At 43.9% G+C, this 26,335-nt stretch overlaps 1 protein-coding gene across 2 annotated transcripts in view; it reads right to left on the bottom strand.

Annotated features, from left to right (window-relative positions):
• The window catches only part of ZDHHC8 (zDHHC palmitoyltransferase 8), a 185,056-nt gene extending 167,327 nt beyond the window's left edge, over positions 1 to 17,729 (bottom strand). The window contains exon 1 of one of the 2 annotated variants that reach the window (XM_090062159.1): positions 17,438 to 17,729. In XM_090062159.1, the coding sequence (XP_089918285.1) occupies positions 17,438 to 17,541 (104 nt within the window). In that variant the 5' untranslated portion in view covers positions 17,542 to 17,729. The remainder of the gene's footprint in view (positions 1 to 17,437) is intronic. The other variant, XM_090062158.1, reaches the window with a different exon arrangement.
• Between the last annotated feature and the right edge of the window lie 8,606 nt (positions 17,730 to 26,335).

Here is a 26,335-nt window from a genome sequence, read left to right as displayed (position 1 = left end):
GCGTAAAGAACTTTAAAAATAGCGAGGAAACTGATGTGTTACAATTTTGTCTAGGTCCATATATGTCCCATCTCCTGCCCAAGGTCTTGAGCCACTGGCTTCTGCAACCCTTACATGCTTCTTTCTTCCTTTCATGTGTTCCAGAGGAGATAAATTGTGAATAAGCTCCTTACAAGGTTGGATGCTCTGGGACAGTACACTAAACTTCCCCTGGGGACTGGAGTGTCAGCACTGGCCAGGTCCATAGGGCAGCCGGGTTGTTCGGTCGACTTTTTCTAGCAAGCTAGCAGAAAGACAGCTTATGCTCAGGAACTGTCAGCAAGGCCAGAGAGCCTCATTAGACCAAGGGCAGGTTATGAGCACATGGAGCCAGCACACTGGCTCCCAAGCAGCAGCCTTGTTACCAGATAGCAGGAGGAGCTCTACAGCAGTGTGACGAATCCAGATTCCTGCAGTGTGGTGCCTTCCAGTGAAGACAAAAAGATAGTAAAGTGATTGAACAGTATCTGGTTAAGATAAAACACTTGAGAAAATAAGAAACACAGATGATTATAAATCAAACAACAGCGTTGAGAAAGAATAATTATTTTCAGGTCTTCATCCATAGATATCATGTTAGGTCTGCCCCACTAGCTGTGTAACACAGCGCAAGAAATAGGATTTTGCATGCAAGATCAGCTAATGCAGAATGATATATAAATTAATGTTTAAAGACAACAGTATTATAACATTAAACATTAAAAGGTAGCTGGTGAAACTTTAATGTGGGCAACTCTCCATTCATATATCCACGTAGACTTGCGTGTTACAGCACAGACATGCTGTTCTTTATCTGAAAGGTGTACTAAAATATCCTTTGCTCAGTCTCTAGTATGGAGTATATGAATATGAGAGAGACACACACACAGACAAAGACAGGTTTTGGAATTAAAAATAAACTCTCAGAGGAGCATCTTAGTTAGAAAGAACTATGGCCCAGCAGTTAGTTGGAATACTAGACTAGGACAGGAAAGGCCTAGGTTCAACCTCTTGCTTTGTCCTGAGCTGACTGTATGTCCAAGTCAGCTAGTGTTTGTGCTCAAGTTCCTCATTGTAAGATGAGGATAGTACTTTGCAAGGGTGCTGAGAAATGCTCTGGTAGTATGATGGTGGGTCTATACAAATACCACAGACAGAGCTTTATAAAAGGTTTGGAAGCAGCCCACATCTTGTGCCTCAACATATTATTACCATGGTAGAAGACAGTCTAAAACTTTGGGGGGGGGGGGGGGACTTAACTCCAACAGGAAGGTTGGATTAAGTAACTTGCTTGTGGTAAAAGAATAAGGCATTGGAGCCTGCATGCTGTGATGTACTGCTTAGCACCTTATCAGAATGATCCTTTATGGAAACAGATATGGTCATCCAGGCTAACTTTGCATGATTCCATCTGATTAAATTTCCAGAAAGTTTTGACTAAATGCCAGTCATCACTGAAACCACCCAAGGCAGAATTCTCACTCACTTTCCATACCCAAAAAACAGTTTTTCAGTCCCAAACTGACATTTTTGAGCATATGCTGTAGGCTATGCACCAACCTGGTAGGTACAAGGCTACATACATGAGGCATGGAACCTGCCTGAAAGGCAGGAGGTCCAGGGTTCTACCTGTGAAGCAGAAACTTCTCCACTGATCTACATTCAAGAGGATGGGTATCGGGGCTAAAATGCAGAAAGATCCACCTCCTTTTCAGGTACACTTCCCCACTGTACAGCCAAACAGAATCACTGTGCAAAGAAGACAGATAAGCTCTACATTCAAAATGAAGTTTGCAGTTGGACAAAGATGCACAGAGCTGGCCACAATGAAATCGAGGACAACCGTAGTATAAAATGACTGCTTGCTGGAAACTGGATTGTGACCACCATAAAATGTCACAGCCAATGAATCACCTACTTCTAATTTAGACTAGTGAACTAGAGAACCCACACTTTCAGGGGAATTTTAAAAAATTGCTTACAGTAAAAGACATCAATATCCAAACTAGTCATCTTAACTGAGCACATAAGCTGCATATCTTGGCACAATGAAGTACAACTCCTGGAACAGATTTCCCCAAGCCAACTTCTTTCCGATTTTAAAAAGCAACAGCAAAATCCCCATAACTGGGATGTCCCATTAGATGACTTGCTGTCCTGATGAAGTAACCACCCTGTGTGACACCCTGGTTCTTCAGACAAGCAGTATATAGCCAAACCCCGCTGGCTCCTGCTGCAGCAGATGAGGGTGCTTTAAATAATAATAAATGATTATTACTGCTATAACCTGTTGCAGCTGGGCATCATTTTGTTGCTGCTAAGCCTTGCATGAGTATCCAAGTAGAGTGCTTTTGGTCAGACTGGTGGAGGATTTTCCCCTCTGCCTATTCTATGCCCACTTCACACAAGCTCAGGAAAAGAGGGGGAGGGCAGGGAAATCAAGTCTGATGCAGAACAAGACCAGAGCTGCCCACTTCTACTTGCATTCCTCACAACAAATGAAGCCCTCTTGCAGAAGCAGAGCTCTGCCAACTCTCTTCTACTGCATGTCTCACATTTGATACGTCTCTTAAGCACGTAGCTCTGGAATGAGGGTTTATCTGGGGAGTCCACACTTTCATTTATAAACTTTCTAAGCCTCATGGTTGCAAAGAGAGGTTTGGAAGTGTGACCTGAGGGTACCTTAGAGAATGAAAAGCTAGAAAGCAAAAAAACTTCAAAGTTTATTTGTAAAACACTCAGAATTGGCAAAAATATTGTCACCCCCATCTCCTATTGAGAATAAAAGATCTTCTCTGTTGTCACACTGCCATTGGGGGCAGAAGAGAAGTCAACTTCCCAAGGGGAAATAGCCTGTATAGAACTTTTTTTTGGTTAGATGTGCATGTAGCTTCTTTTGCACTACCCAAGGGAGAGAGACTCCCCACCCCCTATTAGGACAATCCCATTTTACAGATGCAGTCCAATTCATTAGTGCTCTTCTACATGTCAGTGCTTGCCTCTGACAATCTAAATACTGGAAGACCATATTTTGGCAAAATGCTGAGGTGGTTAGGACACTGAGCTCATGGCACTCTATGATTAGCCACTGACAAAGTGACTGGATCATAAAAAGGTTAGGGTACCAGTTTTAGACCAAAAGAAAAACAACCAAAGGGAATGACTCTTCCTATAATGAAAATAATTCCAAATAACTTCTAAACTGAATTGGAGCAGGAAGGGGTCGGGGGGGAGAGGAAAACTGTGCTCACTTCCTACTGGACAGACATGGGGGAAGAGGGGAAGGGAATTAACAGATACTGTTTGATGCTTCTCTACACTAATGTCAAAGTTTAACCCCTAGTCTTAAGGTTTTACTTCAAAGCTAAATATAGCCAGTCAAAAACCCAGAGGCTGAATCAATTCAGACTCTGCAGGTTAGTCTAAGCTGCAGAGATTTAACTGAGAAGCAAGTGAACAGACATCCACTTTTGATTCAGGAAATGCAAGCACATGCCTGCAGTGGCTCAGACCAGAAGCCGGGGCACTACAGCACGCCTCCCAGATTGTCAGCCACTGCCAAAGGGAAGGAACTGAACTTATCCCAAGCAGTACCTCCAGCCTAGAGCCTGAAACTCTGTTGCCATCAGAAAAAAAAATGTTTCATTGCTGTGTAGACTCTTCAACTCCTTCAAGCCAGCTACATACAAAGTCAGTGTTTCTAATATTCCTGGCTTCATAGGATCTAATTTGTTCCATAATTCATTATCCCTCACACTTCACATTAAAGGCAGAATCTTTTCTTATTAGCCCGGGCTAACAGGTTGAGGCCAAGGGGTTACTTTAAACCCACCGTGGCCCTCATGAGACTCCAGTCTGGGTCTGCCCGGGCAGGGACAGTGCCTGCCAGGCTGCTGCCCTCCCCCACCTTGCTCCCCACTTGAGGGGAACCAGGGGGGAGGGGCAGGCAGCCCCTACTGGGCTGAGGGGGGTTGGGGGGAATGAGGAAAATCATAGTGGCATTGAATGCATAAAAGTTTGAACAAGAATAGTCCTCTCTCTTAAGTTAGCATGTATTGAACGCAGCAATTTGCACACAACAAAGAACCACCAAAAATCTTCACCTAAGCTAAGATACAGCCCAGTAAAACAGAGTGTGAGCACATACAGCTTAATCTAACTTAAAATGAAACATAATAAACCAAAAAGACAAGAGAAAGCCTTGCATAAGTCTTATGTAATCCTGAGAGCACAGCATCTCCTTACAGCCAGGTATTCAGAAAGTCTTTCTTGGGGAAATCAGCAGGTGGTCTTTTAGGTGTTGGAGTGGCGATCCCATAGGCCCCATTGCTACTTGGGTTTTTACAGGTGCACATACACCCACTTCTTTCCCTTGGGTACCCTGATATTAGTATACTTGTCACCTATAGCGTCTTTGGCAGGACTCTCATGCATTCAGTGTCTTTTATCCCTACGTAGGTATTCCATTCTCCCACCTTGTACAGGCTCTGCTTTATAATGTAAATGTAGTTCTCTACTTTCTCTACCAACCCAAGCAATCTGGGACCCTCTCCTATTCCTTTAGCTCCGTCTCCAGGTCATACATGTGATGATTGTGCCAAGTCTTTGTCAACACCCCCCCCCCCCCAATCTGTCCCTGCAGGACTTGGCCCTGTGCTCACAGGTGGCAGGGGATGGGTCCCTCCAGCCCTGGTTCCTCAGCCTCTTCCCCCTCCCCCATGGCCTGGGGGGAGCCAAGGGGAGTTACACTCCTTCCCCCTCCCCTTAACTGCTTGCCTGCCTCAGTCTCTACCAGAGGTGGGAGGGAGTGGAGTCTGCTGGTTTCCTGCCAGCCCCCCATCTGCTGTCAGTCCCTCTCAGGCTGTTCTCCCCCACCCCTGCCACCCTGAGGCTCGCCCCTCACCCCCTCTGCTCCAGCACTGAGCAGGCAGACCCAGCTGTGGTCCTCAGCCGGGTTTCCCATCCCCACCCCCTTGTCAGCCAGCCCTCAGTGCTCCAGCTAGGGAACAGAGGGATGGGGCCAGCCCTGCTCTCTGGAGCAAACAGCACAGCACAGCACAGCCCAAGGCTGCAAAGCATGCTGGGGGACTGAGTTACCTTGAACCAGGAAGGGGAGGGGTCTGGGACAGAAGTTTCATAAACTGGTTTAACCTAAATCTTAGACTCTTTGAAGTCCTTGTCCAGGTCACTGATGAAGGAGTGAAGTATACTCTGTCCAAGTTTGCAGAAGATACAAAACTGTGGGAAGAAGTGGACACACCGAAGGGCAGGGAACAACTACAGGCAGACCTGGACAAATGGGCACAAAACAATAGAATGTGATTTAACACGGAGATATGCAAAGTGCTGCACCTAGGGATGAAAAATGTCCAGCACACCTACTGCCTAGGACCTGCTCCGTAGCATGGAAGTGGAAAGGGATCTGGGAGTCCTAGTGGACTCCAAGATGAACATGAGTCGTCAGTGTGACAAAGCCATCAGCAAAGCTAACAGCACTTTTGTCATGCATCTGCTGATGCACAATAACAGACCCAAGGAGGTGATACTTCCCCTCTATCAGGTGCTGGTCAGACCACAGTTGGAGTACTGCATCCAGTTTTGGGCACCACACTTCAAGAGGGATGTGGATAACCTGGAGAGGGTCCAGAGAAGGGCCACTCGTATGGGTAAGGGTTTGCAGGCCAAGTCCTACGAGGAGAGACTAGGGCACCTGGACCTCTTCAGCCTCTGCAAGAGAAGGTTGAGAGGCGACCTTGTGGCTGCCTACAAATTCATCATGGGGGCGCAGAAGGGAATTGGTGAGGCTCTACTCACCAAGGCACCCCTGGGGTTCACAAGAAATAATGGCCATAAGCTAGCAGAGAGCAGATTTAGACTGGACATTAGGAAGAACTTCTTCACAGTTAGTGGCCAAGGTCTGGAACAGGCTCCCAAGGGAGGTGGTGCTCTCCCCTACCCTGGGGGTCTTCAAGAGGAGGTGAGACAGACATCTGGTTGGGGTCCTCTGAGCCCAGCACTCTTTCCTGTCTATACAGGGGGTCAGACTCAATGATCTATTGTTTTGATTTGCAAATTACAGAGACCATTACCCTAAAAGACATGAAATGCCAATTTACGAAGCACATTTTAAATCAACTGGTTTCTGGACAAGGACACATACTGGTATTGAAGAAACGGTTTCACGCTAGTTTAGTCAGGCTCCATTTTACAAAATAACTTGTTAACATGAGAATGCACTGCTTTAGGTATAATCCTTGTGGTCCTGTTAGGTATAACCATTTACAACAGACAAAATGAGAGAATTGTGCAGTTATTTCAAGCAGTATCTCCCGCCTCCAACTTGAAACTCTTGGGGAAAAAAAAAATGTTTCATTGCCTTGGGAAATCTTCAACTCCTTCAAGCCAGCTACATAACGTCAGTGTTTCTAATATTGCTGGCTTCATGACATCTAACTTGCTCTATAATTTGTTATTCTTCATACATCACATTAAAAGGCAAAATATTTTCTTATTATCAGACTCCCAACTATATTAAAAGAATAGCAAAATAGTAGATATGCCACTTGCATAGAAAACATCTGTTTTCACCATGATGCCCAGGCCTCTAAAACTGTTGGGAGGCTTTCTTCCCTTCTCCTCCTGCCTCTGGAGAGGATCCAGGCAATGAGCAATTCCAGCACACCAGAGTAAAGCCCAGCTACAGAATAATGGTTTAATATTTGATATCAACAAATTCAGTATTTATGACTTTGCTATTGGCAAAAGTGTAGCCACGCCAATGCATTAATCTGGGTTAAAACAAGCTTTGTTTGATAATATCTACAACAAAAAGAAAAGAAGAAACAGAGCTCCCAGTTATATCCATATAAGAGGGATGTGTGGGTGTGTATTAGTTATAGGTAAGGTCAAGCTATAAACAAAATGCTCACCCCCCATAAACAGCGATAAACTATGACTTTAAACATAAAGCACAGGCCAGTTTGGCAGTAAGTGTTGCCATATTCTATTAGCAATTAATTATAGGACAGCAATCTGTGATTAATGAAATATACCATCTGGATATAAAAGCGGCAAACAGGGGTTAATGTAACGTGCACAATGCTGAAGCCTACTTATCTTGAGTTCATTATCACCACCAAAGTCTGGAGGCACCCACAATGCCTTTCCCATTGGCAAGAAGGTTTGCTTTCAACTACATCTAAGCTTTCTTCAACTTGCCTGAGGATCTATTAAGTGGTCAATTAGGCCACATGAAACAACAAGGTTTCTGTGGGAGAGGTAGAGCATGCATCTTGTCATTCCTCAGTTCAATTCTGTGAAGCAGCTAAATTAACTCCAGGGGATTTTTCTTACTGTAACTTGAATTACCTATGCTTGAGACTGACCCAAGGCTAGGCAATTAATTACAGTTTTATCTGGCATTGCTTGGAGGAAGAAATATAGGACAGACCTAGAAGCTGCATCACTCCTTTTCATTCCTTACTCTTGTTCGCTTTAACTGAATAAGCACTTCAAGCTTTCAGATGATCAACTAACTGTAGCTCCATAATAATGCTGCCAAGTTAGAAGTGCCCTTCTCCCTGGCCTCAGGCTAGGCACACATCTATCAGCTCAGAACAAAGAACAATAAATCCATTCTTGCCTCCAAAAGTTTGGCATTGATTTCACTGGTGTAACATACCATTCAGATTTTTTGGCTTCTAAATTATATATTCAAAAGAAACTTAGTTATATAGTTTAGACAGATATAGTCATATATGCAATTCATGTTCTGCTGGTAGTTACTCTGATCACAGAAGGAAGTAACCATCTAATACCTGTCCCACAATTGTAGGGAGAAGGGTAGACTAGGTGACCACAGAATTCTGAAATGGCTGCAATTTCAAACCAACTTGTGTTTTGAATGGTGGCATCCCTAGAGGATAATATTATCCAGAGACCAAGTGAAATGGTACGCAGGGTGTTAGGAGCAATCTCTCTAAAATTATGCAGATTTATAAAGGATGCACGTACCATTTAGTGCATAGTTTTCAAAACATGGACAGCAGTTAAACTAACATTCTGTAAAGGATGCTAAGCAAATAAAAATGCTTTAGGATAGCCAAGCATAGACCAGATGAAGCCCAGTTTCTAATTCAGGCAGGAATTTTTTTGCTCCTTTTTTAATGCTCTGTCTGTATGTCCCAAATCCTTGAACTCTATGTTAGGGACAGAGGGGAAAACCTGACTACCAATATCAACTGTCCCTATGGATCATCCACAGATGCAGCCAGTGTGCAAAAATAACTTTCATGAGATTAGTTATTTTGACTTTTCAAGCTAGATGCATGATTAGCATTCAAATAACACAGTGAAGGTTGCATTAAAAATAGCTAGAGATGGGTTTATTCTACACGCACACACTTAGTCCATATCTCCTAATGGTAAAGAGGAAAAAAAAAGTTGCTCCAAAAATAAAAGTGATTGCTGAAACTATCAAAGATAGAAAGACATGCATTTTAAGTTTTCCCTAGTTTAGACTGAGGAATTAAGATGCAGAGCTTTGATTCCTGCTGTCTCTTTACAAAGTCATACCATTTATGGCAGTTTTTCCACCTATAAAATGGGTAAAAATGTTACTTACAGAACTTTGGAGTTCAGCAATTGAACTTTGTCACCTATTACCTTAAGTATAGTCTTTAAGAACTGAAACATGCTGCAAAGTTTGTTCAACTGTGCTTAGATCTGTTACCTGGAAAGGCCCTCAGAGGCATCATTGAGTGCTAGGTGCAAACCCCAGTAGAGTTATGGGAGATACCGCTGCTTGTCGGACTAGTGCTGGCAGCACCTAGGGGAGTAATGCCCCTTACAGCTCTCCTCATGGCCTAGTGCTGCTAAATCCCATCACCACTGGACTAAATCCCAGGTGAATTTGGCAGTGACCCCAACTCCCAACCCTCCTCCCATGCCACTAAACTCCCATCACTAGCACCCCCTTTAACTCAGCACCTAGGGTTCATGCCCCAGTCACCCACCACTAGTTACACTACAGAAGCCCCCACCATTTTATCCATTTCCCTCTCCCAACCACAGAAAAGAATATATATATTCTTCCACATGAATGTATTCCAGCAGCGTCTCGAAAGAAAAGCAAAGTACACAGGACTTGTTAGTGCCTCACATGAGATAAGGGGACAGAATCCACCATTATTAGCTAAGATAAGGCCAAGTTACATTCTAATATAAATCACCTTTCAGACTCTGGTTGACAGCCTTTTTATCTTAGACACTACTTGTCATGAGTCACTTTGTAAAAAATTGTAAACCCAAAATAAAACCACCACAATACTTTCCTGTCCTGAGAAAGACTTCTCTAGAATGATAAAAATAAATACATTTTCAGAGCAACTGGCAGTGTGAAAACTGACACCTTGACTATTTTCATCTGGATGGCCTTGGCCAGAATCAGTCCATTTATCTCTCCAACTGAAAACGAGGAGGAAAAGCCTGCCATAAAATGATTTTTTTCAGAAAATGTAAACAAAGACGGAGAGCTATTCCAAATCTATTTGCAGCGGCACGCGGCTGTCTTCAGCACCATCTCACATAGGCAGGCACTTTCAGTAGCTCAGTTCTAGAGCTGCAGAGCTCCCCCCAACTCAGCTGCACATTAAACATCTTCATTTGGCATTTTTCAAAACCAGACTTGTCTTCCCAACAGAATTACACCATTTTAAAACCACCACCCCATTTTTTGGTAGTTAAATCCATGCAACTGCATTAGATACTTGTAAGCTTTTATTGTTACCAGCAATTTTAAAGAGGCAAGCTAAACTGATATACTGCCTTTAAACCAATACAGGCTGTACTGTTAAAAGGTGCGACTTCATGCAACCTTGATTTCACTTGATGCAACTATGTTCAAATAAATATGTAATGCAGGTTTGAGGCTACTTTCATGAGAGCTAGCCAAGAACTTTGGCAGGACTGGTTTTAATTAGAAAAATGCATTTGTCCAAACCTCAAATCATTACCAAATGATTTAAAATGTATTGTGCATGGTCCATATAACCCAAGGATAGGACTCACTAATCTATCCTCCTATATCAGGGGTGGGTAAAATGTGGCCTGGGGGCCAGATGCTGCCCACCAGGCCATTCTATCCCGCCTGCAGGAACCCCCCCAAAATTAAGAAAATAAATATTTATCTGCCCCTGGCTGCTTTTCATGTGGCTCTCGATGGCTTGCCAAAACTAAGTAAGCAACCCTCTGCCCAAAATAACTGCCCGCTTCTGTCCTATATCTAAGGCCCAGATTGAGAGTTTTACAGCCTCAGCTAGAAACCAGCTCTTGAGCTCACAGTATATAGCAGTGCACTTGCAGCTCTAGATAACTCCTGGTTCCAGTTTGGGTGCAACTAAAGGGCATACAAGGATTAAAGCACATTAAGGATCTATACTTCCCACCCCAAAAGGGATAAGTTTAATGCTTAACAGTTAAATGGTCTATTCAGAAGTTTTACTTTAGATGCAGACACATGACATTTATCACAGAGTAAATTCATTTTACTCCATAACAGAAGTGGAGAGGACATGATGCACAGCCTTGCACCACTAAGTCACTCCACTGACAAAGTTACTCCCCCAGAAGGTAAACAAAACCCCGCTATAAACCTAACAGTATGTAACGGTGCTCACTTCTCCAGTCAATTTAATCCTGGGGCACACTTCTGTTCAGTGCAAACCCTCACCATGCAATAGCTGCCAGGCATAGTAATGCAACCTATACAGAGTAGCCAGCTTGGCAGCAATTCTTTATAACAGACTAAATTTACACCAAAATAAAATTCAAGGTAAATTACTATTGCAATTGTCATGTGTCTGTATACTCGGTTTCAAGATATGGTAAGTAGGGCAGAAATCAGAGATGAGACCTTCCAGAGGGAAGCCATGTCATTGAGGTAAAATAAGAGGATATAATCAGCATGATTGTTTTGAAACCAAAAACAGGTGAAACGCACATTTTTTACACAGTCCTGGAATTTCAAGACAAATCTTAAATATAGACAGTTGAAAAGTCCCACGGCTGAACCGATGCCATCTTCACAGGTTAGTCTAAGCTGTATAGATTGAACTTATATGCAAGTGAACAGACATTTACTTTTGATTCTGGAAATGCAACCACATGTCTGCAGTGGCCCAGGTCAGAAGCCAGGAGACGCTAGAGCACATCCCTGCTCCACTGGATCAGACAGCTTGAGCCAAGGCTAGCCCGCCCACCCAGCAAGGACCGGGGGGGGGGGGGGGGGGGGGGGTGTTTCAAAGAGGTGCAAAGTATCCTAGGATGCTGGGGGACTGTGAGTTCACTTGAATCTGGAGGGGATCTGGGACAGAAGTTCAATAAACCAATTTAACCTAAAATCAGTTAAATCTGATACTACGTTCATCCCAGTTTATATCTTGAACCGGTTTCAGCCATTTTGAAAGTGGTTCATCTGCATTGAACTTCTGTTGTGTTACAAATTTGAACCAGTTTCTGATCACTTATACTGGTTTATGTGTAATTTCTGTCCCTAGCCAAAAAGTAGCTGGTTTACGATAGTACTTTAGGCTTTGCTGCACATGTACGTGACATCCCTTCTCCTTCCAGCATCCTTGATGCCTCTTCACTTTCAGCTTTACCATTTCTCACATGCAAACAACACTACTTGCTATTCAATAGCAACAGCTCCAAGTCTGTAGGTGGACTACTATGCTTTAGCCTGTGATTAACAGCATTTTTTTAATAGATGTAGCCTAAACATGGATGCTGCCCTAAAGACAGTAAATTAAAAATGGAGCTTTTAAAGCTAATTCAATCAATATCCCTGGTGCTCTAAAAAGTACACGCTTAACAACATGCTGAGACCAATTGCTGAGAAGTTTTACTGGTCACAAAATAGCAACATTTGAAGATACAAGGGTGGTGGTTGACCTGGCTTGTAGCAACAGCAGCTTCTTCTAAGTAGTTGGCTCTTCTTTGTGAACAGGGACCCTTGGAGCTCACCGCAGCTGCATTGTGTAGGACCTGGACGTTGTGCCTCATGGCTAGACATCAGGAGGCGTTACTTCACAGTCAGGGCGGCTAGGGTCTGGAACCAGCTTCCAAGAGAAGTGGTGCTGGCTCCTACCCTGGGGGTCTTTAAGAGGAGGTTAGATGAACATCTTGCTAGGGTCATTTGACCCCAGTATTCTTTCCTGCCATGGCAGGGGGCCGGACTAGATGATCTGCTCAGGTCCCTTCCGACCCTACAAACTATGAAACTATGAAAAAAAACAGTTTTTGGTCATATACCTAATCTAAAATTGTAATCCATTAATCATTTTAGGTAGATAAGAATATTCAAACAGCATATTTCCTCCCGAAGTTTTAAAGGAAGCCAAATTACTGAAATGGTAGGATCGGAGTTTGTTGAAATGCTAAACCAGCTTTGCATAATAATTGAAACCTCGTCTGCTGGTGCAGTTTATTTCATTTCAGTTTCTCAACTTTGAGCTAGGATAGTTGGAGAAACTAAATTGGAAAAAAAATTCTGGGGGGATTGGGGGGGAAGGGGGAAGAGACTGCATTTCCTCTTCCAATCTACAAATAAAAATGAGGTGTGAAAGGACGAGATCCATTAGCTCTGAAATCAAGTTCATTATGACAAGAAACAATTAACTACACATGAAAAATGTTAACATATCCGCTTGAAATGCCAGACGTGTTTCAATTAGAGGTGCTGAATATGCAAGGAAAAATAAAAAGGTACTTATTTAAACTGAAGAAAGTTACAATACCATTTTTGTGCATTTAATTGAATCCTAATTTCCATCCAAATACAGCTGGACACAGATCATGAGAAAAAAATAAAATCGATTCAGTAATTTAAATGGATTATTCAACTTTTTACTGTAATATAACAAGGACCCTGTGTGCTGAAGTGTTGGCTTGCATATGCTAAACTGTATAATTGCTTAAATAACTAAAGGAGATATTGTATCCTCCTGTTAGCAAAATAGTACCAAACTATAGGTACACTTTTGAATCTACCTCTTTAGATAAAGAACTAATGCAACAACAGATTAAAATGAAAGTTGCTTACGTCAAAGTTTCCTGCCTGCTGAGATAAACAAATCCTTCAGCAAACTCTGCTTTCCAAAATCCCCTCCCCACCAACTCTCAGTCACTTTTTCTGCCTTCTTTTCATTCCTACCATGACCTCCTATTCCTTGGCACACCTATGTAGTCCTCAAGCCTACTTCCTGTAGGTTGATGATGTTAAGGGTTCCCCAGCATCACCACCTATATTTTAATTGCAACTCCAGAATGTCCATGGAATACACTTACAACTGCATCCCAGTTACCTCCTTTGAATAGGAAACTTAACTTCACTGTTTATTAAATGAATTCTTTTCCTGAAGAAAACAAGCGGCGCACTTTATTTACTTCATTTAAATAGCAGTACGCTCAAGTTTTGTTGTATAAAATACCGCTGTGTCCCATGACTTAATAGCCACCATTTCTTCAAGGTCTTCCTGGACATGCCTTAGAAGTGCTGGCTCTCAGCGTATTACCAGGAACAGAATATTGGCAGTACCAGTTTTTTAGAATCAGAAATGTGATGAATCCTATTCAGTGCAAGAACCCCAAGCTCCTCGTATTCTCTGCATTTCATAGACATTCATAGGCATTTGGGCTGGAAGGGACCCCAGAAGAAGGTGCACCTCACACTTTCAGGACGTTGTGTTACTTGCAGTCGTGGAAGGTGTAGCTACCAGACAAAAGTCATTAAGTTCAAATTGCCCAATGCTAGAAACTGTTGTAAACAGCATAATTTACAATAAAAACCAGATAAGAAAACCATTCTATTGACTACATCATCATAATTCACTGAATGCATTTTTGTGTAGAATATAGTTTAGTTGTTTAAACACAGTTGTGCAATAGAGTTACTGGAACAAATCTGGTTCTTTTGATGAATACTCTTAGATTTACATCTTTGATCAGCTTGTGGTCAGATGCATAACACCCCAACATTCATGAAAAATAATTAAGCTATATTCTCTAGAGAGAGAGTTAGAGAGGCGTTTTCATTTTGTTTTGTTTTTTTAAATGATGGATAGAATATGAAGTTACTTATAAAACATTAGATCCCTTTTGGCAGGCTTCTGTTTATTTTAGTAAAACTACATATCAAAGAATTTAAGGAAAACAGTGCAATATTCAGCAGCATTTCTAGGTAACAATCTTGATTACTAAATAATTTAACTCTCCAGCAGAGCTAAAAGGGGTTAAAACCCCCCATTAGTTCACAAATGGTTAGCTGGAAAAAAAAAAATCCATAATGGAATCTGCCTGAATTAAAGCATAAAAGTACTACTGATGAACAGTACCATGAAATAAAGCTATTGCCAACATCCACATTGGTAGCAATTAAAGACCATTTGAAATCTAAACAATCTGTCATTTAGGAAAATTGTGGGGTGGGGTGGGGAGGGGAGAAGGATAGGAGGAGGGGTTAAAAATAAAAGCAAATTATTACAAAGAATTACACCAGCGTTCACATCAAAAAAAAAAAAATCTAGAGTTCATCTAGTGGAACACATTCACACATGACATGCCCTGAACCTGCGAGCACTTACAGCCGTGAGAAATCCTTATTTTCATGTACTGCGTTTTTCACAGAAGGTATTCACAAGTGTTTGGAGGGCCCAGCTTTCCTCCAAACCATTTTATATTTAATAACATGACTGATGTATAGTAGATGGCATAGAATATTCTAATTTTCTGCATTTGACCAATGTTCACTGTTCAGTTCTTAATGTTAAATGACTCAAGACCCTGAATATTAGTTTCCTCTGACTAGGGTAGTACAGAACAATATTTAATATCTGGCATAAGCCACTAACTGAAGCTTACATAGTGTGAATACCTACCTGAAGATCTGAAAGTTACAAATAAGGAAAAGAAATGAACATTTGAGCAAAGTGATTTAGAGCCAGTTCCTTAGCTGATGTTACTCAAAGTTCCACTGAAGTCAATGGAGCGATGCCTGTGTACACCTAGGGAAGAACTACTCCATAAAAACAACCACCTCAGCCTTGTAGCAGTGTTACAAAAACTAGCACATAACACACTACACTGCTTGAAAAAAAATAAATAAATAAAAATGGAAACTGGCAAAAAGTCATTCATTAAAACTATCCTCATTTACCCAAGCCACTTGCTTGTATTCCAAGGTAAACATTAAAAAGTGAGCTGAAGACAAAAATCAGCGATTAACACAAATCTGTCTGTACTCGAGTAACTGTTGTTCAGCAATGAGAAACCTGATGTCCTGTCCAGTCAACCTTCTCGCTACTGTCGTTATCTTGAACTGGATGGAAAAGAATACGAAAGACGCACTTGAAGTATTTTCCAAACTGACAGCTAGGCTGTTACAATTAAAAAGAGGTTGCTACTAACATGGCTCAAGTAACGAGAATTAATTTTAGGTGTGTAAAACCCAAAGGAAAGCATTTCTTTTCACTTTTTTTTTAGAGGAAAATAAACGACTTTATTCTCCCATAGTAAAAGATAAAGAAAAATAAAAGATACTTCCTCTTAGCATGGACAATGAAGCAAAACAAATGTTAAATAAATGTTTGACCAAAAAGTCCTCCTCCATCACTCAAAGTTTGTAGCACTGCATCTAAAGTCTAATGAAAGCAAACTCTCAGACCAGTGGAGAGAGACTCCCTATGACTAACAAAGGAGGACTGCACCCAAAAGCTTGCTAAGAACAACTTTTTTCCAACTACTCAGTTGGTTTAATAAAAGATATCACCTCTACCAAAAGAACCTTGCCTGCCTATGTCCTTAGATCAACACGGCTACAACTGAACACCCAGCACACTAAGAGTAATATTCTCATTCCCGTATCCTTGTTTCTCATGACAGGGAAACAGATGATGAGAGCATTATTTAAAGTTGTTGGGTTTTTGCTGTTGTTGTTTTGTTTTCAAATGTTCTCTGATTTTCACAAGACTGACAACAAGCTTTCCCATCCTAGACCCTCAAACCCAGCACACTAATGACAGAGACTGGAGTTAAGGTAGCCCAAACTACAAGAGACTTCTTCAGAGAAGTCACAAACTTTAATCTCAAATATTTGAATCAAGTGTAACATGAGCCAACTTTCTGTCTCATCAGTCTGTGCAAACCACCTATGAGCAGATGCCCAAGTGAAGAATGACACTTCTCTAAAAAGTACCAGTATTAGAGACTGTATGCAATGTAAACATACACATAGGAGGTATATATATTTATACATACATTTTATAGTGCATACACACACGTGTTACATTTATACTGTATAGTATACACATACATAGAGGAAGTAAAGTAGAAAACCTGGCAACTCTTAATGAAAACCATTTATGAGACCAAATTCAAGCCAGATCTATTTACCAACAGCAGTTCTTCCAAATTTTTTTTTAAAAGGCCGAAAGCTAGAAAATACGCCAACATCTAAACCTTGTTCCACAATCCTCCATGAAGATTACTCCAAAAGGCTACATGGCCTGATATTAAGCCTCATACCCCCGCCAATCCAAGCACGACACAACTACAGACTCCCACTACTGTCAGCAGCAGTATATTTAACTTTCCTGGGCTCACTTTAAAGATTCAGCCATGGCAAAAAGAAAAAACCCAACCAGTAGACAGTTTCAAAATACAAGGCTCTGCGAATATTATGACCCGGGTAACGGAGTATTCAGAGAACATTTTAAAAGACAAAAATCTCACGCACACTTTTGAACACAGCAACTCAACCCCAGCCCGGGTCACCCCTCTCCTGCAAGCAGAGCCGTGTCCCTGCAACCTGCTTCCCCGGCGTCTAGGTAACTTGAGAGAGGAAACAAAGCTGGAAGCAGACCCCTCTCCCATGCGAACAGAGGCGCCGGGGAGCTGCACACCGGTATCCTCAGAGCATAATTTTGCGTTGAACAGGGAAGGGGAAGAGGGGGAGCACAGTTCCCCCCCACCAGGCAAACTTCATCCTGGCTCCTGCAGCTCAGAAGAGCAGCTCTATGAAGAGAGGCACAAACCACCACCCTGCACAGGGCCAGGAGGGCTGCCTTCCCCTTCATCCCAAGCACAAGGCAGAAACCCACTAGAGTCCAGGCACAAAAAAAAGCCCCAATCCTCCCCCAGACGAGCCGCGACTCGGGGCGGTAAAACCCAGGCAGGGATGCGGCAGGGCGGGGGTGCCTGCCTGATGCCCACGCTCCGGCGGAGGGGGCTGCTTGGCCGTGAAATGGTGGCTCCCACCATGGGAAGCGTTTGTGCAAAGCCAAGCCGGCGGGGAAGGAGCCGGGCCAGCAGCGCCGGGGCCTGGAGGAGCCGCCCGGCCTCCCCCAGGCCCCGCGGTACTTACGTGAAAACAAAAAATAAAGTAGTCGAGCCCACTAACAAGGCAGCTGCGGTGGAGACGGGGATGTATTTGGTAGGTTTAAACCTCTTTCCAGTGCTGCTGGGCATCCTGTGGCTTACACATCCCTGGGTAGGTGCGATGCGTGAGGCGCGGCGGGGAGGGGACGCGCGGCGCCGCCACTGCAGAGGCGCGGCGGGGAGCGGGGACGAGGCGCGGGGGAGCGGGAGCGGGAGAGGGATGGAGAACAGCTGACCTCCCGCACAGGAAATCCCACCCACACGGCCCGGCCCACTCGGCTGATGTCAACGAGCCCCTTAAGGTAGCGCCGGAGCTCCCCCCCCCGCACACAGCTCAGTCCCCGGTGCAAGGGCGGGGGGGTGCGAAGCCCCCTCCGGCCCGGGCGGGGGCGCCTGGACGCCCCGCAGGAGCCAGCGCGTCCGCGCCGCTCCGCTGCTCGAGTCCCAGCCCGGGGCTAACCCGCTCTCCAGCCCGAACTGGTATCGAAACAGCGGCTGCTGGATGGATCTGGGCAACGGCGGCGCTTGAATGAAGCCCAGGGTGAAGGAGCGGCGATGCAGAAGGGCTCCCAGACTTTTGTTACTGCGTTTTAAGCAGGGCTCTTTCCTCCCGTCCAGTCAACTGACAGAACTACGGGATTTAAGGTGCCAACAGAAACGGTTTGCCCATCAGCTTCTTTTTCCCGCGGCCCCCCAAGCACCTTGCCCACCGGAGAAAGCTGTGCGTATTTAGGAGGGGCAGCCCAGGCAGCCTCACTGGGCACCAGGATCACACTGGGAAGAGGACGGAGGAGGGTGGGAAAGAGACCTCCATGGCCTAAGGCAGGGGTGGGAAAAACGCAGCCCACCAGGCCCTTTGATTCAGCCCACAGGGCACCTAAATATGACATTTTCTACATTTTTTATCTGCCCCAGCTGCCTGTCATGCAGCCCTTGCTGGCTTGCCAAAACTCAGCAAGCGGCTGCCCACCCCTGCTCTAAAGTCATTTTGAATTTTAGAGATTAACCCCCCCCCCAAAAAAAAACAACCCAACAACAAAAAACAGCAAAACCCAACAGTTGAATTCTTGCCCCAATCCCAATAATCAGTTTGTGTTACAGGGGCACCAGTGCAAACCACTTGTGTAGGCAAACAAATTAATACAAACCAATCAAGTGAAAGTCTCCCTAGAAAGTAAAGGTCCAAGGCTGTGGTGGAGGGAGAAGTCACTCCAATCATTAAACTGAACAACACACTACTAACCTGGATGTTCACTCCTCTGAGAGATTCCCTGCGATGTGACCCTTGCAATAAAATTTCAAGTGCTGGCAATATTTGCTTATTGTCAGGCTTTCTCCAGTTCCCAGAGACAAGTGACACAAGATGCTTGACTTCAATTAATTAATGAATTTTTTGATTAGTTTCTGACCCTCAGAGAAACACGGGAGCAAGAGGTTCAAGTCCGGAGGGCACAGAAAGAACGAACACATGAGAACAGGATGGCAAGTCCTGCCTGTTATTTCTGAATGCTTATGTAACCACACCGCATGCTCACTTTTGGTGTAAAACTCCTGGAAGAAATTAGGAGCCTCAATTCAACCCTAATTTTTTCCCCCCTCCTTTAAGATTTCTTGTGAGAAAAAACTTGGAAGCTGTGAATATCTTTTGAAACCCAGAGTGGCCTGGGCTGCTGGGCTGTTTAAGCTCCGGTATGTGGTAGCCAACAGGTAGGACACAAGCAGTTCCTTGGGGGTGGTGGGTGCTCTGTAATCCCAGGCAGCATCACTGCTTCAGTCCCATGTCATAGGCCTCATGCGGGGACCCAGTGACATTTTGCTCATGCCACAGGGCAGGTTGGGGGAGGAGGGAGCTACGCTTCTCAAATGGGTGGGAAAGCTCTTACCGTGGCAGCAGCAGGAGTAGGTGTCCACTGGGCCGAGTGCCCAGCATCAAATTCAGCTGTTGACGGACGACAGGTTTACGTCGAGTGTCCTGTTTGAAGATGATGCCTTGCTGAAGTCAGGGCCGTGGGCTGGAGGCCAGGCTGAGCCAACACCATAGGAGGGAGGACAGGGTAAGGTGCAGGGGCTCCCAATGGATGCAGCAATATTTTACCGGACACTTTATAACTCTTTAGTCCCTGTACCCCCCCTTCCCCAACACCTCTCCCGACCTCTCACCTTTCACGTGTTCATTCAGAGGCAGGCCCAGTTTCTTGCCGCTCTTCCTGCTCCACACCACTTGCTCAGGAGCTCCTCCCTCCTGCTCCCGAAGGTGGCAACACAATGGAGTCCCCCCTCCCCCCCAGCTCCTCAGAGAGGATGGCGGGGGGGGACTGGGAGGCAGCTCAGACCTCTCCTCCCCCTGGATACTTCACTCCATCTCAGCAAGGGGCAGAGGGAAAGACAAGCAAACATAGCACAGCACTGACAGAGCGCCAAGCATGACCAAGGGCACGTCTGTGCTTGAAACTCATGTACCCACGATGGCGTCATGAACATGCATTAGCACTGGCCTGTTATGCGGTGGCCTTTGCTCTGCATTATTTCAGCCATGGAGCATCACAGGCTGGGAACAGACATGTCCTTGAACCAGTTATGCCCACGCTTGTCCTGGAAGAGAAGAGCTCCAGGGTTGGCTCGTACACACATTGCCCTTCCAATTGGGGTTTATTGCAGCGCTCAAGCAGGGTCCTGGTGCACCCTGGGGTGCCACCATATCTTTTGAAAGGTGTTGTGAGATGAGCGGAAAATGCAGGGTCAAGCCTGTCCCTGCCTGGACAATTCTCCCATCCCCACTGCAAGAAAGTAAACACTGTAAGCCATAAATTAGTTTTTGAAGTTATGTGCAAAGCTACATGCTTCTGTGTGGGAGTCTGGAAATTAGACGGGGAATCTGCAAGTTAGGGAGAGCTCGAGTCCAAAAAGGTAGAGAACAACTAGTTTAGTGAGCAGCTGAAAGCACTGCCGCTTTTCTGCCAGTGGGGTGAATGACGCAATTCCAGGATTACTCTTCAGATGCACTTTATCCTGGGACAAACTGTTAGTGCTTCTTAACTCGTGAACCTTTTTAGTTTTTTTCCTGTGAAAACAGACATGGATACCTGAAAGATCGCAGCGCCCAGGATAAAATGGTTTATCCAAGGACAAATGTGATATCTGAATGTGTTGCAAAATAAACAAAAGCCTTAGGCCTCCATAATATGCTGCATCTACTTGGGCACAGCCAAGGGTGTACTTGTGCTCCCTACTTCCAAGCCAATTGGGAACAGTGCATGCGCTTTTGTATGAGGTTTTAATTCAGACTCCCACACAAAAGAACGTAGCTTTGCTCTTTGCAAAATGCACTTACTGTGAGGTGTGAGGATTTTAATATTGAACAGGAAAAACTGAAGGCCTAACCTCTAACAATGTTACACTAGGCCTTTCTCCCACAAGAAAGTGAAGGCTGTTTTTTAAATAAGAGGCAAACCAGGAAAATACGGTTTGTCACCATATGCCAGGAGGGTGCTCAGAGCTAATGAGTGCCAAGAGCTGCAGTGACATGCCAGGTCTGCTCAGAGTTAGAGCACTTTTGGTTTACATCCCTGGTTTTGATGCTCACAAAACCATGCACAACACACTGCATAATAGATAATTCTGCACCACTAGGATAGAAGGCAAATTACCTCAAGCCCTTTAAAAAAAACTTTTTACAAAAACATGTATAACATGAATTGGGTTGGATAAGAACTGAGGACATTAAACAGGAAACCAAATAAATGGTTGTGTTTCTACTTTTCTGTGTCTGCCACAAAAATAGAAGCACCTTTCTTTAAGACAGTCATATTGTGGTGCTGCTACCTTAGCTGGAAGGAGGGGTGGGAAGTTGGGAGGTGGCCAGAGAGCATGACCCACCGAGAAAAACTTCAGTGGTTGTAGGTTTATGGCCCTAGAAGGAAAAAAGTATTTACACTTTCCTCTACAGCCATTACTTTGAGCATATCTGGAAATCTGGAATCACAAATAGCTGGTCCTGGCCTTTAAACCACAAGTTAAAAAAAAAGAAGCTGATGTAGGTAGCCAGCAAAGCAGTATGGGAAACCAGGGGATGATTTTATAGGTGCACAACAATTGCTTCACGGTGAAAATGCATCCATACCCATTTGGTCACAGGTAGACTTGGCCTATATCTCAGGACCGCCTGCAACCTGCTTCCAAAATGGATTTTAATAGTTTAATAAAGGACACCAGACAGATTTCACTACAAAATCAGTCATGACAGAATCTCAACTGCACACTCACAGCAACAAATAAACAAGCTATCCCAGTTTTAAATCTTGTGCATTTATGCTAGTCAAAAGCAAGCACACATTTTGCAGTATTTTTAGTCTCTCACATGCAAGTATCCTCTCCTTAATGAATGTTTAGTGTACCACAAACTACGGAGAGAACTAATCAAGACTTCTGCCCAAGAACTGCTCTACACTGACAGTATTAGTCAGTCACACTCAAAAATGTAGCCAACACACCTCTCTCGGGAGAGAAAGTCACACCATCACCAGGACTCACGAAATCCCCCAAGGGTAGAACAGTTATCTAGCTAGGAGTAGTGCTTTTGTTGGTATTTGTTAGTCAAGGAACTGGAACAAGGCGTATCTACTAAAAAGCTGTGCTGGTAAGATGATATTTTTCAAGGTTTTTATAATGTTAAGGAAAGACCTCAATCAGTGGCCAGATCTGAATATGCCAAAAGTAGGCTAAAAAGCCGAGATAATTACAGCTAAAACTCATTAGCGATGATTTTAGGAAGTCTGATGAATAGCTGCAAGTGTTAGTAAATCATAACTACGTAGGACTCCTAAAGCAAACCATGCTGTTATGGCTCCAACACCACCGAATTATTGCAGACTCTAAAATTGTTTCCTTTATATATTTTAAGTAAACTAGCTATTGGTTTGACAGACTATCTGGCTTCATGGCACAAGACTGGTGATTAGAAGATGGATCTGAATTAGTCACTATTCTGAATACTTCAGATTTCCATCCGGCTAAATAATTTTATGTTTTTAACATTCAAAATTTCATTTTCATCCTATTTCCATGACCAGTAAATAATGCTGCTTTCAACTGATTAAGTTGCAAAAGACTGCACAGCTCTTCCTCTATTTTAAATCCAAACAAGTTTTGATTTACCTTACATTAGCAATAGACAAGCTAGATATAAATAAACCATCCTAAAACTAAAATAAATGTCACACTATAAGGGCCAGCATCGGTTGAATTAAACCTGGGCATATTTGAATGTAAACGAGGTCTCAGCATCCTGAGTAACACTGCCTTGAGACCATGATTTAGCTAATCAAAAATAAATGAATTAAACATCTTAAGCAGCTTAGATGTTTAGCTTGCCAGGAACATACTCGATTTCCCAGTAATCTCAAGAGCAGGACCCCAGAGACCTTCTGTTCAGAAGCCTGGCCCCAACTGCAAACAGGATACAACTGCTTAAAAGCGATCCAGGATTCAGAAGGATTCACCCGCTAAATCACCACCAGAAATGAGGAAGATTTCCCTTGAGCAAGCTTCCCCAAGATCTTTCCTAATCATTTGGCTAAATGAATCTCTGTTCCCAAAAACAGGAAGAAAATGTAAATACCATGCGTGTCTCTTTACAGGGACTGACAATCTATTACATTAGTTTTTAAGTACTATCCATCCTATTTATAGCTAGACTTGTGTGGCCAGAGGAGTTTAATTCAAAACACTGTATGCCTTTCAGCATCAAATTAATTAGGCAGACAGAAACTTTTAAACAAGGAGTCTCCAACTCATCCCGACTCTAGGCCAGGTTTCTAGGCTGTGTTCCTGAATTCCCAGCCTCTTTACTAGCCTTGGAGGTGACATAGCTTCAGCCCACAGACCATAAATCTGACACCCTTGCTTTAAGCAACATGCTTGCTGCATTAGGGCAGCCTGGAGAATAAGACTAGGAACAGAACAAGTCTCCTGCCCATCGGAATAGGACACTGCTACCCTCAGTCTCTATTTCACCTCTATTACTTGTAATTCAGCAATTCCTAGGGTAAAATTTGGGACTCTTAATATATTAACCAGCCACTAACTTTCAGACCTCTCAGCTCTTTTAATGTTATCATTATCAGGTTATTCCAAAAGCTTTGATACTATCTAGAGATAGTGATTTTTTTAGACTATCCAATACTCTTCCCAATTTATTCATCACTTCCTTCTCAAAGATATCAGTGGACAAGTCCAAGCGAAAAGTTCTAGATGCTCTCCAGCTTCCACCTGGAGAGGCAATATCAGTAAAAGGCAGTACCCATCTTCCAGGCAACTGCTGCAGTCTGAAATTAAGCAAGTTTGAACATAAATAGTTGAGTGAGGAAGGAAAACATTTGAACTCTACATTGCTTTTTACCTATTATCCAAACCCTACTTGAAAACTCAAGCTCTGTAGTATGAAACTCACCCTGGGATTAAACACAGAACCAGTATGGACCCTAATGACGCACACCTCTGGATTACTCAGCCTTCTCCTTCTCCTCACCCAGAAATGGGGGAGGCTGGGGAAGAAAGCCATGCCCCCCCACTTCATTCTCCTTGCTATGGGAGAGTCAATTAGATGTGGGGTGAGGGCTTAGCCCTTTGAAGGGAGCATGTCCGACCTCTGGCCCAGGGGCCTGAATCGGATCTCCTGGAGCTGGCAGCATTGCATTATGGAGGCTGGGTTCACACATGGGGGGTGTTAGCTTAGGCCCTAGGACAGTAGAGCTCGAGGGGGGAAAGTTCGTCAGGGATGGAGGGGCTGAGAGCTGTGCATCCTGGGATGCTGGCTGACTACAAATTGGCCACTGGTAGAGTGGCTGAGAGAAGCCTTGCCTGAAGTGGTGTAACTTTTAAGATTCCTAGAGGGTACTTCGCACAGCTTAAACACCCTTTAATGTGTGGATGCTCCTACTTTAAGGGTTTAAGATAACCTGCAACATCACCCTCCGATCGCTTTCTTCCAAACACTGAATCATTTTCTGTTTTGGAAATGACAAGGGAATTTCAGCTCTGTTGGAAACAGTACTTTGCTCTCTCCATACAGAAAATAGTTTGGCAATGAGTTGGCACACGAAGGAAAGGTTGATTCAAAAGCTGCTGGTCAGAAGTCACAAGACTTTTCTATCATATCAGCAACCACTTTTCATAGCAGAAAGGACTGGTTGAAATAAACAGAATTTAAGATTAGATTTTTAAATGTGTAAGTTATTTTAAGAGAATGCACGGGCCCTGGAGGATCTGAAGAGCAACTCTCAACACAGATTAAGTGACAAAAAGACAGGGGTTTGTTTTTTTGATGGAGGGAAAGGAGAGAGGGAAACCTTTTAAAACCCAGGACTCCATGCAATGCATTCATTGAATCATTGCCTTTTCAATTCAAAGAAGATTCGACCAGATTTGATGGCCAAATTTCTGAATCCAAATCCATTTGGAGAGATAATGGGTCTCCCAATTCGATTCGGAGAGATTCGACAATTCGGCCAGATATAGCTTTACATGTTTTTTTCTGTGTACCTTGAGGTACCAGGAGTGGCTCGTGAATGCTGAGACAGTGGGGTGAATCGAGCGTTCCATAGGAGCACGTGTGTGTGAGACGCAGCAGACCCAGAAGTGGACCAGAAGTACTTCTGGTCCACTTCCAAAGCACATGGGGGATGCTCCTGCCCACACTCCCCCGCTTCCAGTTCAGCAACTGGTGCCTCTTGGGTGTGTGGGGTGTTATCTGTGGTTCCCCCCCATGGCCAATCACTAGGCTGGGGTATGTATGGGGGGGGGGTGTCGCCTAGTGTGTAGGGGACCTCTCTGGGCTCCTGTGGGACGCTTCATCTGCCCCAGCATCTCAGTGTTCACAAGCCATGCCTAGTACCTCGAGGTACGTAGGAAGAAAAATCACGTAAAGCTGTGTCTATGGCCAAATCGCTGATTCTCTGAATCAGAATCAAATTGGGACACTGATCCAAATCAGTGAATCAAATCACTGTCCCCTCAATCCAGCTGAATCCAAACCACATACTGCCTGCTTCACACACCCCTGCTCTACACACAGCCGACTGTATCTACCGTTGATAAAATAAACATCTTCTAAAAGTGTGACATTTAGCAAATATGACCCTCTGGTACAAGAAAACCTGTCCATGAATGTAACCTGCAGAATCAAACAGAAGTTTACAACTGGCACCTATTTAAGCAAACAGATTTTAAACCATATGCACAAAAAAATTTCTGGCTTCAATTACCTACACAGTGGGTTGAGTAGTGTCCAAACTGGATGCACGGTTATCATTAGAACTTAATTCACAGGGGCTGTGCCCGATTTTGCAGTCCAAGTACAGCACTGATCACCATCTTCACAGTGGAGCTTGGTACCCCCCCTCACCTGATTAGCTGAGGGGCCCTAGAATCTTCCTCCCCACCCCAGCCCTGCACAAATTCCCACCCCGCTCCAAGCTTCAGGATGCCAGGGCTTCCCACCTGTTTTTAGCTCCCTCCCACAAGCTCTCGTGGAGGACCTACCAAATTTACAGTTTCTGCAAAAATCATTAATTAGGTATGTCCCTAGTTACCACTAATCCTGCATCTTAATTGTATTCATTTCCCCAGCCAATCCCTGGCTCCCAAGAATGCTCTACTGATTTGCCTCATGCACAAATGCAAGCACAAGTGGCTACACTTTTCAAATATGACAGCACACTGTTGGTTCTAATGTATATTTGGAATGCAGTATTTAAGAATTATTTTGCTACAGTAAGGTACCATTACAAAGCTTTGACGCTTTGGCTATGTTGGCATATAAACTATCATTACAAGAGTCGCTGAATATGTAGAAAGGCCTCCATCTCTCCCTGTTATGCGATGCCCA

The sequence above is a fragment of the Crocodylus siamensis genome, chromosome 9, assembly GCF_052110815.1.
Source record: "Crocodylus siamensis isolate JL-2025a chromosome 9, ASM5211081v1, whole genome shotgun sequence".
In the NCBI taxonomy this organism is placed as follows: domain Eukaryota; kingdom Metazoa; phylum Chordata; order Crocodylia; family Crocodylidae; genus Crocodylus; species Crocodylus siamensis.
Note: the sequence above shows the minus strand (reverse complement) of the source record. Positions and strands in the feature narration are given on the sequence as shown.